Consider the following 12,380-nt stretch of genomic DNA (forward strand, 5'->3'; position numbering starts at 1 on the left):
GAGTCCACATTTCAAATTATATTTGAAAACTGTGGACGTGGGGTCCTCCGGAACCTAGAGGAAAATAACCATCCGGATTGCTATAGGCGCAAAGTTCAAAAGCCAGCATCTGTGACGGTATGGTTGTGTATTAGTGCCCAATGCATGGGTAACTTACACATCTGTGAAGGCAGCATTAATGCTAAATGGTCCATAAAGGTTTTGGAGCAACATATGTTGTCATCCAAGCAACGTTATCATGGACGCCCCTGCTTATTTCAGCAAAATAATGCCAAGCCAAGTGTAACAACAGCGTGGCTTCGTAGTAAAAGAGTGCGGGTACTTTTCTGGCCCGCCTGCAGTCCACACGTCTCCCATCGAAAATGTGTGGCGCATTATGAAGCGTAAAATACGACGACAAGACCCCGGACTGTTGAACAACTTAAGCTGTACATCAAGTAAGAATGGTAAAGAATTCCACTTTCAAAGCTTCAACAATTAGTGTCCTCAGTTCCCAAACCATTGAGTGTTGTTAAAAGAAAATGTGATGTAACAGTGGTGAACATGCCCTTTCCCAACTACTTTGGGACGTGTTGCAGCCATGAAATTTTAAGTTGATTATTATTTGCAAAAAAAAATAAAGTTTATGAGTTTGAACATGAAATATCCTGTCTTTATAGTGCACTCAATTGAATATGGGTTGAAAAGTAATTGCAAATCTGTTTATATTAACATCTCACACAATTTCCCAACTCATATAGAAACGGGGTTTGTATTAACATATACATATACACACACATATTTAGATACAGACATATATATGTGTGTGCATATATTTGATAAAATATATACATATATATATATATATATATATATGTTATGTACATTTACATGTACTAAATGTATATAGATATATATGCTGTATCGGGACAGATACATTAAAAGGTTTGAGCAGAAATAAGTCTTAACAGAACTGTTCGTCCACACATTTTTATAAAGAAAGTAAAACTGAAGGTAGCAAGAAAATCAACACTATTATCACTTGATAGCGTGTGTACGGGTGGAAGAACAAGTATACCATCTACTATTTCACTGTTGCGCCATTAAGACGTGACTCAAGAGCCAAAGCTTTGTGGTAAGACTTTCTCTCCCTGACAACATATTGCCAGCAAACAGGTCAATGATTTAGTAAAGTTACCATATTATAGCCTGCTGGTACTTCATTTCAGGTGTAAACTATGTAGAAAAAAGTTTAATAACATGAAGGAGACTACAGAAAAAAACAGAAAATCTCATTAGTTAAAAGTTGACCAACCTTCCGTGTGCATGAAAGTCTAAATGAAGAAACTGGTCTTCATGAGAGAGTGCTCTTTTGGCCCTCTGATGCTTGCTGTGAACAACCTCTGTGTCGTAAGAAAGGCCTTCATAGTGCCTGATGTACTTGTTGAGGGGATTCCGATACTGTCCTGTGGAATGGAGGAAACACAGACAATCATTATCAAGGCCCATAAGTAAGGTTATTGATGCAGCATTTCACAAAAGTGAGTACAAACCTCACACTTAAACAACCGTTTTTTTAATTACAGATTGTGTTCTTAACGGACAATACTAAAGAAATTAAACTTGGAAAAACGTAAGCGTAGTAAGTATACAGCAGTATAGATTTACTATCCAATGTTTCAACACACAGCAATTATTTTCTAAATAGCTGGCAACCATGATGAGTAAGTACAAAGACTGTTGAGTCTTACCTTACTCTAAGGCAATGTGGTGGCAGCATTTCATCATGTAATGTGACATTCTGAAGCTGAGCATGATCCCCTCCCACATGATAATGAGCAAAAACACACCTTCAACATGATAAGTGCCTCTGTGAACTTTGTGAAGTGAAGTGAAGTGAATTATATTTATATAGCGCTTTTTCTCTAGTGACTCAAAGCACTTTACATAGTGAAACCCAATATCTAAGTTAGAATCAAACCACTGTGGGTGGCACTGGAAGCAGGTGGGTAACAAGGACACAACGGCAGTGACTAGGTTGACAGAAGCGGGAATTGAACCTGCAACCCTCAAGTTGCTGGCACGGCCACTCTACCAACTGAGCTAAACCGCCCGGTGACGAAAATGAACGAGTATCCTAGACAGGTATGTCATCAGACCTAAGCCCAATTGACAACCGGCCTTTCATTGGGTAGTAAATGATCTATACTGCTTTACAAGTTGTACACCTACTACTGTAAATGATATCTAATTTTAATTTGTAATATTGTCTTTTGAGAAGATACAATAAAATGGTTGCTTAATGTTAGGGGATGTACTAGGGCTGGGCCATATATGGATATACCCGATATATCGCGGGTTTGTCTCTGCGCGATATAGAAAATGACTATATTGTGATATTCGAGTATACGTTCTCACGCAGTTGCTTTTAGCTGCTGGCATTACACTACAGGCTCTTCCCACTCCTTCTTGTGTCTCCTTCTCACAGACAGCAAGCGCACGTTACATACGTCACATACTGTCACGTCATACGTCACATACGTATATGCCCTCGCGGAGTGGAGCGGTACCAGCATGGGTAACGTTAGCTGTGATGCTTGCGGAGCCTTGCGAGTGGTAATACGAGAGAAAGAAGGTGCAAATCTGGTAACAAATGAAGGAAGAATTATTCCCAAGAAAAACAGCAGTGGTTCATCGTCTGGCGGTGGTTTGGCTTTAAGTGGGAATGTCGACAAAAGGGACAAAAGCGTTGCTACAAAAAGTAGCAGCACTGCTAATACGTACCATCATTTGAAAAGTCACCTGCTAGAAAATGAAGAGTGCTTACTCCACACCTTAACATCTTCATTCGTTGACACACACCCACACCATCAAAATGCTGAGGCAAACATTTCCAAATTGACACCGTTTGAAAAAAAATAGTCAACAATAAGAGGAAATAATGTCTGCAGTAACCTACCACATTGCGAAGCACAAACACTATTTGATTTCCTATTATGCAGCTCATTTTAATTTTCCCGAAGGAATCAATAAAGTACTATCTATCTATCTATCTATCATTTTATTTGACAGTTATTGAAATATCTTGTGTGACATCATGCACAAAAGTGCACTTTATTCGTTTTAAACTATTGTAGTGATGTTCTGTACAAAAAGTGCACTTTAATTTTGTGTTGTTTTGATATTTCATCTTAGTGACATCATGCACAAAAGTGCACTAATAGCTTGTTTTTAAATGTCTGACAATCTTGCACTTTCTGTTTTGGAAATGACATGAATGTTTGTCCCACTGCTTAATAACTGTTTAATAAATACAGTGTTGGTCAATTGACTTAGTTGTGATTTCTTTCTCTGCATTAAAATGAGCAAATATTAAAGCAGTATGAACAATAATGTTCTAATGTAGACACATAGAATCATCATACTGCTGTGATTTTATGCATCAAGTGTTAATTCAAGGCTAAGGCAAAAATATCAAGATAAATAGTGTGTATCGCGATATGGCCTAAAAATATCGAGATATTAAAAAAAGGCCGTATGGCCCAGCCCTAAGATGTACTCATTTTTGTGACATCGTTATGGTTACTGTCCATTTCACCTACTGGCAAGAAGGGCAACAATAAAGCCTAATGTGAATCAACTCTGTTGTTGTTTCTGTCACATGCTTGTTTTTTACAAGACAAGGTTTGTTAGTCTTGCGCTCAAGCACTAACCCGGAGGACCAGTTTTTATGTGCAAATTGCATATATACACTCAAGTACACATAATTGTGTTATACAAATTCCATCCATTTTCTACCGCTTATTCCCTTTGGGGTCGCGGGGGGAGCTGGTGCCTTTCTCAGCTACAACCGGGCGGAAGGCGGCGTACACCCTGGACAAGTCGCTACCTCATCGCAGGGCCAACACAGGTAGACAGACAACATTCACACTCGCATTCACACACTAGGGCCAATTTAGTGTTGCCAATCAACCTACCCCTGGTGCATGTCTTTGGAGGTGGGAGGAATTATACAAATTATGGAAACTCAAATTAAGGCTGGGCGATTATATGATCGGGATCCATCCATTCATCCATTTTCTACCGCTTATTCCCTTTGGGGTCGCGGGGGGAGCTGGTGCCTATCTCAGTTACAATCGGGCGGAAGGCGAGGTACACCCTAGACAAGTCGCCACCTCATCGCAGGGCCAACACAGATAGACAGACAACATTCAAGCTCACATTCACACACTAAGGCCAATTTAGTGTTGCCAATCAACCTATCCCCAGGTGCATGTCTTTGGAGGTGGGAGGAATTATACAAATTATAGAAACTCAAAATAGGGCTGGGCGATTATATGATCGGGATCATTTATGGCAATTAATTTGAGTTCGATCACGGTGATCAGCTGTTAGGTATTTCCTCGATAAAACTTGGCGTAACTGTGTTAGAAGTTATCGCAGTAGTAAACAGAATGGAAGCAACGATGCTCGGTATAATCCTGCACGGAACAATCCACCTTTATTGACTGTGATCCTGTGTGTGTCTGTGAATGTGTGTGTTTGTGTATGTTTGCATGTGTTTTTGTGAAAGTGATTGTGCCCGTGTATGTGTGCGACCATCCCGTTCCACCGCGCAAATGTCAGGCTCTTCAAAACGTCATTAATGTTCAATTGGCGTTGTGCCTCTTCCCCTTACACAGCTAAGTAGTGCAGCCCAGAATAACAAAATAAAAAAAATATGACTAACACTTAGGGCTGGGCGATATTGCCTTTTTTTAAATATTGCGATATTTTTAGGCCATATCGCGATGTACGATATATATTACGATATTTTGCCTTTGCCTTGGCCTTGAATGAACAGTTGATGCATATAATCACAGCAGTATGATGACTATGTGTCTACATTAAAACATTCTTCTTCATACTGCTTCATATGCTACTTTTAAACTTTCATGCATTGAGAGAAATCACAACTAAGTCAATTGACCAAAAGTGTATTTATTAAAGTTATTAAGCAATGGCACAGTTTATTCAAGTCATTTCCAAAACATAAAGTGCAAGATTGTCAGAGACATTATAAGTGTCAAATAAAAAATAGCTGCATAATAGGAAATCAAATAGTATTCGTCCTTCACTCTGTGGTATGTTACTAAGGTTATGAAATTCTCTTCATTCTCTAGCGAGTGACTTTTCAAATGATGCTACATATTAGCAGTGATGCTACTTTTTATAGCAAAGCTTTTCCCCCCCACACTTGACAAATTACGGTTGTCTGTTCGACATATTCCCACTTGAAGCCGAACCACCGCCAGACAATGGAAACCCTGCTGTTTTTTTGGGGATTAATTTTTCCTTGATTTGTTACCAGATTCTTTCTCTTACATGTTAGCCACGCCGCTACCTCTTTGCTCTGCGAGGGCGGACACGTATGTGACGTATGTAAGAATGTGCGCCTGCTTGTCTGTGAGGAGAGACAGAAAAGAGTGAGAAGAGCCTGAATGCCCGCAGCTAAAAACAACTGCGTCAGAATGTATATGTGAATATTACGATATAGTCATTTTGTATATCACTCAGACAAACCCGCGATATATCGTATATATCGTATATATCGCCCAGCCCTACATCCAACACAATTTCCCAACTCATATGGAAACAGGGTTTGTCTGTTACAAGATACGGCAATATTTAACAGTATGGATGCAACGGTACTCGCTATAATCCTGCAAGGGACTATCGGACTTGAAAGCATTAGTATAGTGGAAAAACAAGTTCCCTCTATGTTGAAGCTATTATAAAAGTATCAGTATAGTGGAAAAACAAGTTCCCTCTATGTTGAAGCTATTATCATACATATCGGATTTATGACATCTAAAGAATTCCAGAGTTTGCGAATAAGTAAATATGATCAAAATAGTATCAATCTCCCTGTGATTACAGAGCCTTTTAAAAGATAATGAGGAAGCAAGACACGTCGTCGCGTGATGTAGAGGTAGGGACCGCAGGATCCCTTCCCGACCAAAAACCATGCATATCGTGGAGACTTTGTGAGAGCCAATAACGATTACTTTGGGCAAAATTATGATTTAGAACATTATATCGCCAATGCTGAACATAAGGAAAATTAGCTAAACGTTTTAGAAGCTCTGCTAAACAAATCTAGCTTTAATAAAAAACTATAGATCAGGGGTCTCAAACTCAATTTACCTGGGGGCCACTAGATGCAGAAACTGGGTGAGGCTGGGCCGTAAGAAATTTTTTTTATTAAAAAATCATACATGCACTTTTTAATGCATTCAACTTCTATGAATGGCTTTCCCGCCCTAGCAACATACTTGTCAACCCTCAAGATTTTTCCGGGAGACTCCTGAATTTTAGTGCACTTCTCGACAATCTACCGTTGCAACCATTCACCCGAATTTGTCCCAATTTTCACCCGGCCGACATTATTAAGGGCTGACGTGACTGCACTGCCTTTAACGTCCTCTACAACAGTGGTTCTTAACCTCTTTTCACTGTGAACTGTGAACATTTTTTTAAAAGAAGTACCCCCTAATCAGAGCAAAGCATTTTTGGTTGAAAAAAAGAGATAAAGAAGTAAAATACAGCAATATGTCATCAGTTTCTAATTTATTAAATTGTATAACAGTGCAAAATATTGATCATTAGTAGTGGTCTTTCTTGAACTATTTTGAAAAAAAAAGATATGAAAATAACTAAAAAAACTTGTTGAAAAATAAACAAGTGATTCAATTATAAATTAAGATTTCTACACATAGAAGTAATCATCAACTTAAACTGCCCTCTTTGGGGATTGTAATAGAGATCCATCTGGATTCATGAACTTAATTTTAAACATTTCTTCACAAAAAAAGAAATCCATCATCATCATCATCATTTTCTACCGCTTATTCCCTTTCGGGGTCGCGGGGGGCGCTGGCGCCTATCTCAGCTACAATCGGGCGGAAGGCTTAACATCAATATTTATGGAACATATCCATAAAAAGTCTAGCTGTCAACACTGAATGTTGCATTGTTGTATTATTTTTTGACAGTTTATGAACTTACATTTATATTTCATTGGAGTATTATTCAATACACATATATGTAAAGGATTTATGAATTGCTGCTATTTTTTAGAATGTTTTTATTAAATCTCACTTATCCCTTTGCATACCTTCAATTACCTCCTAGAGTTCGCGCACCCCCTGAAAGAGGACTAATGCTCCATTACATATCATGCGGCGGCATGGCGTAGTGGGTAGAGCGGCCGTGCCAGAAACCTGAGGGTTGCCGGTTCGCTTCCCACCTATTGACATCCAAATCGCTGCCGTTGTGTCCTTGGGCAGGACACTTCACCCTTGCCCCCGGTGCCGCTCACACTGGTGAATGAATGATGAATGAATGATTGGTGGTGGTCGGAGGGGCCATAGGCGCAAACTGGCAGCCACGCTTCCGTCAGTCTACCCCAGGGCAGCTGTGGCTACTGATGTAGCTTACCACCACCAGGTGTGAATGAATGATGGGTTCCCACTTCACTGTGAGCGCTTCGAGTATCTAACAATAGAAAAGCGCGATATAAATCTAATCCATCATCATCATCATCATCGTCGTGCACGCTTTTACATCACACAACCAATGTACCGGCTCCATAACTTGTTGTATGAGACTTGTGCAGAACAACGTACGTGGCTGCAAGACATACTTGGTCAACAGCCATACAGGTCACACTGAAGGTGGCTGTATAAACAACTTTAACACTGTTACAAATATGCGCCACACTTTGAACCCACACCAAACAAGAATGACAACCCGTTTTTGGGAGAATTTCCGTACCTAAACACGACTTAAACACAAGAGAACAAATACCCAGAACATCTTGCAGCACTAAGTCTTTCGGGCTACAATATACAACACCTCAAATGACGCAAGTAGGGAGGGTGGGGGATTGGTGGTAACGGGGGTCTGTATATTGTAGCCCGGAAGAGTCAGGGCTGCATAGGATTATGGGTAATTGTTCTGTTGTGTTTATGTTGTGTTACGATGCGGATGATCTCCCGAAATGTGTTCGTCATTCTTGTTTGGTGTGGGTTCACAGTCTGGCACATATTTGTAACAGTGTTAACGTTTTTTTACGGCCACCCTTAGTGTGACGTGTGTAGCTGTTGATCAAACATATTTTGCAATACCATACGTGCGTCTTGCATGGCCAGATGCAACATACAACTGGGCTTGCACGCTGTCAGTTCAGGATGTAGGGGGCGCTAAAGGCAGTGCCATTATGGCACTCCCTGAATATTGTTGATCTGGTAAATATCGACAGGGTGGCCTGAATTGGTGCCCTAAAATTCAGGGGTCTCCCGGAAAATTGGGGACGTTGGCAAGTATGAACTCGCGGGCCGCACCAACATTAAATTGTCATATCGAAGTGCGGGCCGCATAATAACGTCTAGCGGGCCGCAATTGGCCCGCATGTTTCAGACCCCTGCTATAGATAGATAGAAAGATAGTACATTATTGATTCTTTCAGGAGATAGCATCATGTAGCAGTATTGGTAAGTGCTAAACAAGAAATACAAACTACAAACAAAATAAAATGATAGCATACTGTAAAAGGTCTTCTCTTACTTTGATGACAACTGATATGATGTACATCTTCACATTTAGATGAACAATTAATCATGATGCACACGAAGGGTTAACAAGGAAGTCCCCCTGCAGACACTGTCTTGTGTGAATTGAATGCCACAGATGAACAGCTTCTAGAGACAAGGCTCCTATTATCCAGATGAGTGGCATAATCTAGAACCTATGTGTCAAAGTCATGGCCAACGGGCCAGATCCGTCCCGCAAATTAATTATCTAAGGCCGCCAGGATGACATTTAATTAGTATTGGATCGGGCCTGAAGGATAAGCCACCTGCTGCCGTTTTGCACACACCAATACTTTATCGGCGTTGGCACTAGGAAATTTCAAAATGGGGCCTAGGGACCCCATCAAGTCATAAAAATGGGGTCCCACAGTAAAAAAAAATTGTAACCGTTTTGAAAACAAATTATAAATGTATGCATTCTCCTGTTACATCTCACTTTCTAGGGGCGGCATGGTGTAGTGGGTAGAGCGGCTGTGCCAGAAACCTGAGGGTTGCAGGTTCGCTCCCCGCCTATTGACATCCAACTCGCTGCCGTTGTGTCCTTGGGCAGGACACTTCACCCTTGCCCCCGGTGCCGCTCACACTGGTGAATGAATGATGAACGAATGATAGGTGGTGGCCGGATGGGCCGTAGGCGCAAACTGGCAGCCACGCTTCCGTCAGTCTACCCCAGGGCAGCTGTGGCTACAGATGTAGCTTACCACCACCAAGTGTGAATGATTGATGGGTTCCCACTTCTCTGTGAGCGCTTTGAGTATCTAATAATAGAAAAGTGCGATATAAATCTAATCCATTATTATTATATTATTATTCTATATTGTGTTTTTGAAAAAGGTTGTTATAAACATTACTTGATTTAAAAATATATATATACAAAAGAAAACAATTTGTATGCATATGTAAATGTATTCAGTTATAAACATTCATTTACTTTCTTCTTTCTTTAATGGATCTAAACTTTACCCCTGCCGGTATTTTTTTCTATATTTTATTGTAATATTTCCAGAATGTATTTGTTCTATTTTTGGCCAAAGTAAGACAAAGAAAACAATCTTAAGTTGTCTTAATTTTTTTGTTTCAATGCCATGATTTTAATAGTCGGGCCCGCGTGTGCACAGATTTTCCTCCATTCGGCCCCTGAGGTAAAATGAGTTTGACACTCCTGATCCAGAATAACTTTGACGAGCCGTGGCGCTATGATGCAGGAGCAGCAGGACATCACTGCGGCTCACAGTAAAGGCAGGAAGGGGCTACTTAGCTGTCTGTATCACTGCATCGCTAAGAAATAGTTTGTACGTGTGAGAGCTTATAATAACAACATTGCCAATATTTGGTTAATACTCAGGTAATAATATGCATAAAGAGTATTGTTGGCGGGTTTTGGAAGATGATTTAGACAGTTTTGTAGGCGAAGTAGAGAGCCCCCATTGACTACATCGTTACCGGACTTTTTATGTATTTATTTAATCACGACTTAAAATAATTTAAAAAATAACAATTGTGATATTAATGAAGATCGAAAGATGTGAAAATAATCATTATGATAACTTTTTTGCCATTGTCCCAACCCTAACTCATATACAGTAGAATATTTTAACTGGCAGAATGTCAGCTGTGGATGATAAAGTGACCCGATCTTTTGATCATACAAGCGGTTTGTTGACTGGATGAACCTACTGTATGAAAGGGAGTATTAAAAGCAGGACGATGACCCAGTGCAGTATGTTTTCTTTAAAGATTGTAAAGTACACGTAAGTGAAATGGATGCCGTCATCGTAGCTCAACAATAGCCCCCGGTGTCACATTGTAATTATTTTTCCACATGAAGAGTGGGTGGTGGGCGGTGGGCATGAAGCAGAATTTTTCTCAAGCATCTCCACCCATTTCACCCATTGCTTCACACTCGAAATGAAACGCAGATTCGATCTGCACACAGACACAACAATGTAACTCTTAAAAAATGTGCTTAGCAAACAGAGCGCCATGAAATACATGGTTGAGCAGCACCCTGTTGTACATCACATTGTTGCAACACATCTTTAAAACTAGTGGGAGGTATTTTCAGTAAAGGGAGTTTGTGAGTCTCTGTAACTAGGCCTGAAAAGGGCTAGAGAAGCAGAACTAGCATTGTTCAGTGTAAGAATGTTACAAAAAGAAGGTACAAGTAGATAGACCAAGCTTAAGCTACTTTACCGCTCATGAGCATTATGAAAAATTTAAGTGCTAACGGTAAATTTTTTATTGAGGTGACTATACTGTAAGAAGTGAAAGCACAGACTCTCGTAGAACATTCTAATTTATACAAACAAGGGGTATATTTCCTATTTCATGCACATAATTGACTAAACTCACATGAAGGTTCACAATAACAAGTTGATACATTCATTGCAAACCATTTGACTTTGTTGTAATGCATTTGTAATGCTAGTTGATACCATGCAGTGGGTGATTAATTCATAATACTGTTTAATATTTGTTTTTTGATAATATATCAGAAAATATAGTTGTATGTAAATAACCAAAGCAAAGACTATTTTAGAGTGTATCGCCATTTGATCTCTCAAATTGTTTTTATTATCTACCCTTTGCATTTTATTGAGTTGTTCTTAATTTGGTTTAATTTATGTTTTTATTTGCATTTTGACAGACATTGTTTTTAAAGTGCATGCTGTATAAATGAATTGGATGGGGGGTTCTGTATAACGGCGAAAGACATAAGCTGAATAATATTCATGCTGTTTTTTTACTAGCACGATAATGCGGTTAGTTTTTCTTGTAATGAGTAATCTAACTATAGTCGTCCCTCACCACACGATGCTTTAAATATTCTAGCTTCACCACATCACAGATTTATTTTTTCAAACATATTTTCTTAATTTTTTGCCTACATTAAGCATTTCTAGGAATAAAAGTGGCTATATGACCATAAAATATCAATACTACAGTAGCATAGGCTCTTGGCAAAGACGGACGAACTACCTCCCCTCTCCGTGTCTCCCCAGCTTTCTTCCTTGTTTTGTCTTGTCTTAACTTTCTTGTTGCCTATTTTTACACTGCATCCATCCATCCATTTTCTACCGCTTATTCCCTTTCGGGGTCGCGGGGGGCGCTGGCGCCTATCTCAGCTACAATCGGGCGGAAGGCAGGGTACACCCTGGACAAGTCGCCACCTCATCGCAGGGCCAACACAGATAGACAGACAACATTCACACTCACATTCACACACTAGGGCCAACTGCACTTAAAATATAAACAATGGAATTGATCAACTGGGCTCTCAAAGCATTTTACAAGATCTCGGGTTCAGGGGAACCTTTCTGTCCTGTCGCAACAGTTGTTGCTGGACACACAACAGAATCTTGGGAGAAGCGTAGTGCCGCGTACCTGGCAAACCTTTCAGTCGAGGACGCAGACAATATCTACATATTCAGAATCATGAAAACAGGACATCTGCTGATTGGAGTAAGCATTGCCCTGTATCGACAAATTGGAAGATGCTTCCAGTTATTCAAGGCACCCTAGAGCTGCCACAAATGATTGGAGGATTCGGGCAGAACTGTGGACACTCACTCACTTTTGTAATTGTGGCTAATATCAGACCATCTGCCCCTGCAGGATATATTTGAGGATCAGAAATATCCAATTAGGAGTCAAAAAGTTTTAAATTTGTTCTCACTCTCAAACACAAACATAATAATTTTGTTTTTCAAGATTAGCAGCCAGTTTTCTCTGGCTGCGACTTCGCAAAGTTGTTTGCTTCAAGATTTC

At 39.9% G+C, this 12,380-nt stretch overlaps 1 protein-coding gene across 1 annotated transcript in view; it reads right to left on the reverse strand.

Moving 5' to 3' along the window:
* The window catches only part of LOC133563268 (disintegrin and metalloproteinase domain-containing protein 10-like), a 56,076-nt gene that overhangs the window by 37,204 nt on the left and 6,492 nt on the right, over positions 1-12,380 (reverse strand). Inside the window, exon 2 of the mRNA XM_061917296.1 lies at positions 1,295-1,445. Within this exon, the coding sequence (XP_061773280.1) occupies positions 1,295-1,445 (151 nt within the window). The remainder of the gene's footprint in view (positions 1-1,294; positions 1,446-12,380) is intronic.

The sequence above is a fragment of the Nerophis ophidion genome, linkage group LG12 (genome assembly GCF_033978795.1).
Source record: "Nerophis ophidion isolate RoL-2023_Sa linkage group LG12, RoL_Noph_v1.0, whole genome shotgun sequence".
Classification (NCBI taxonomy): Eukaryota; Metazoa; Chordata; class Actinopteri; order Syngnathiformes; family Syngnathidae; genus Nerophis; species Nerophis ophidion.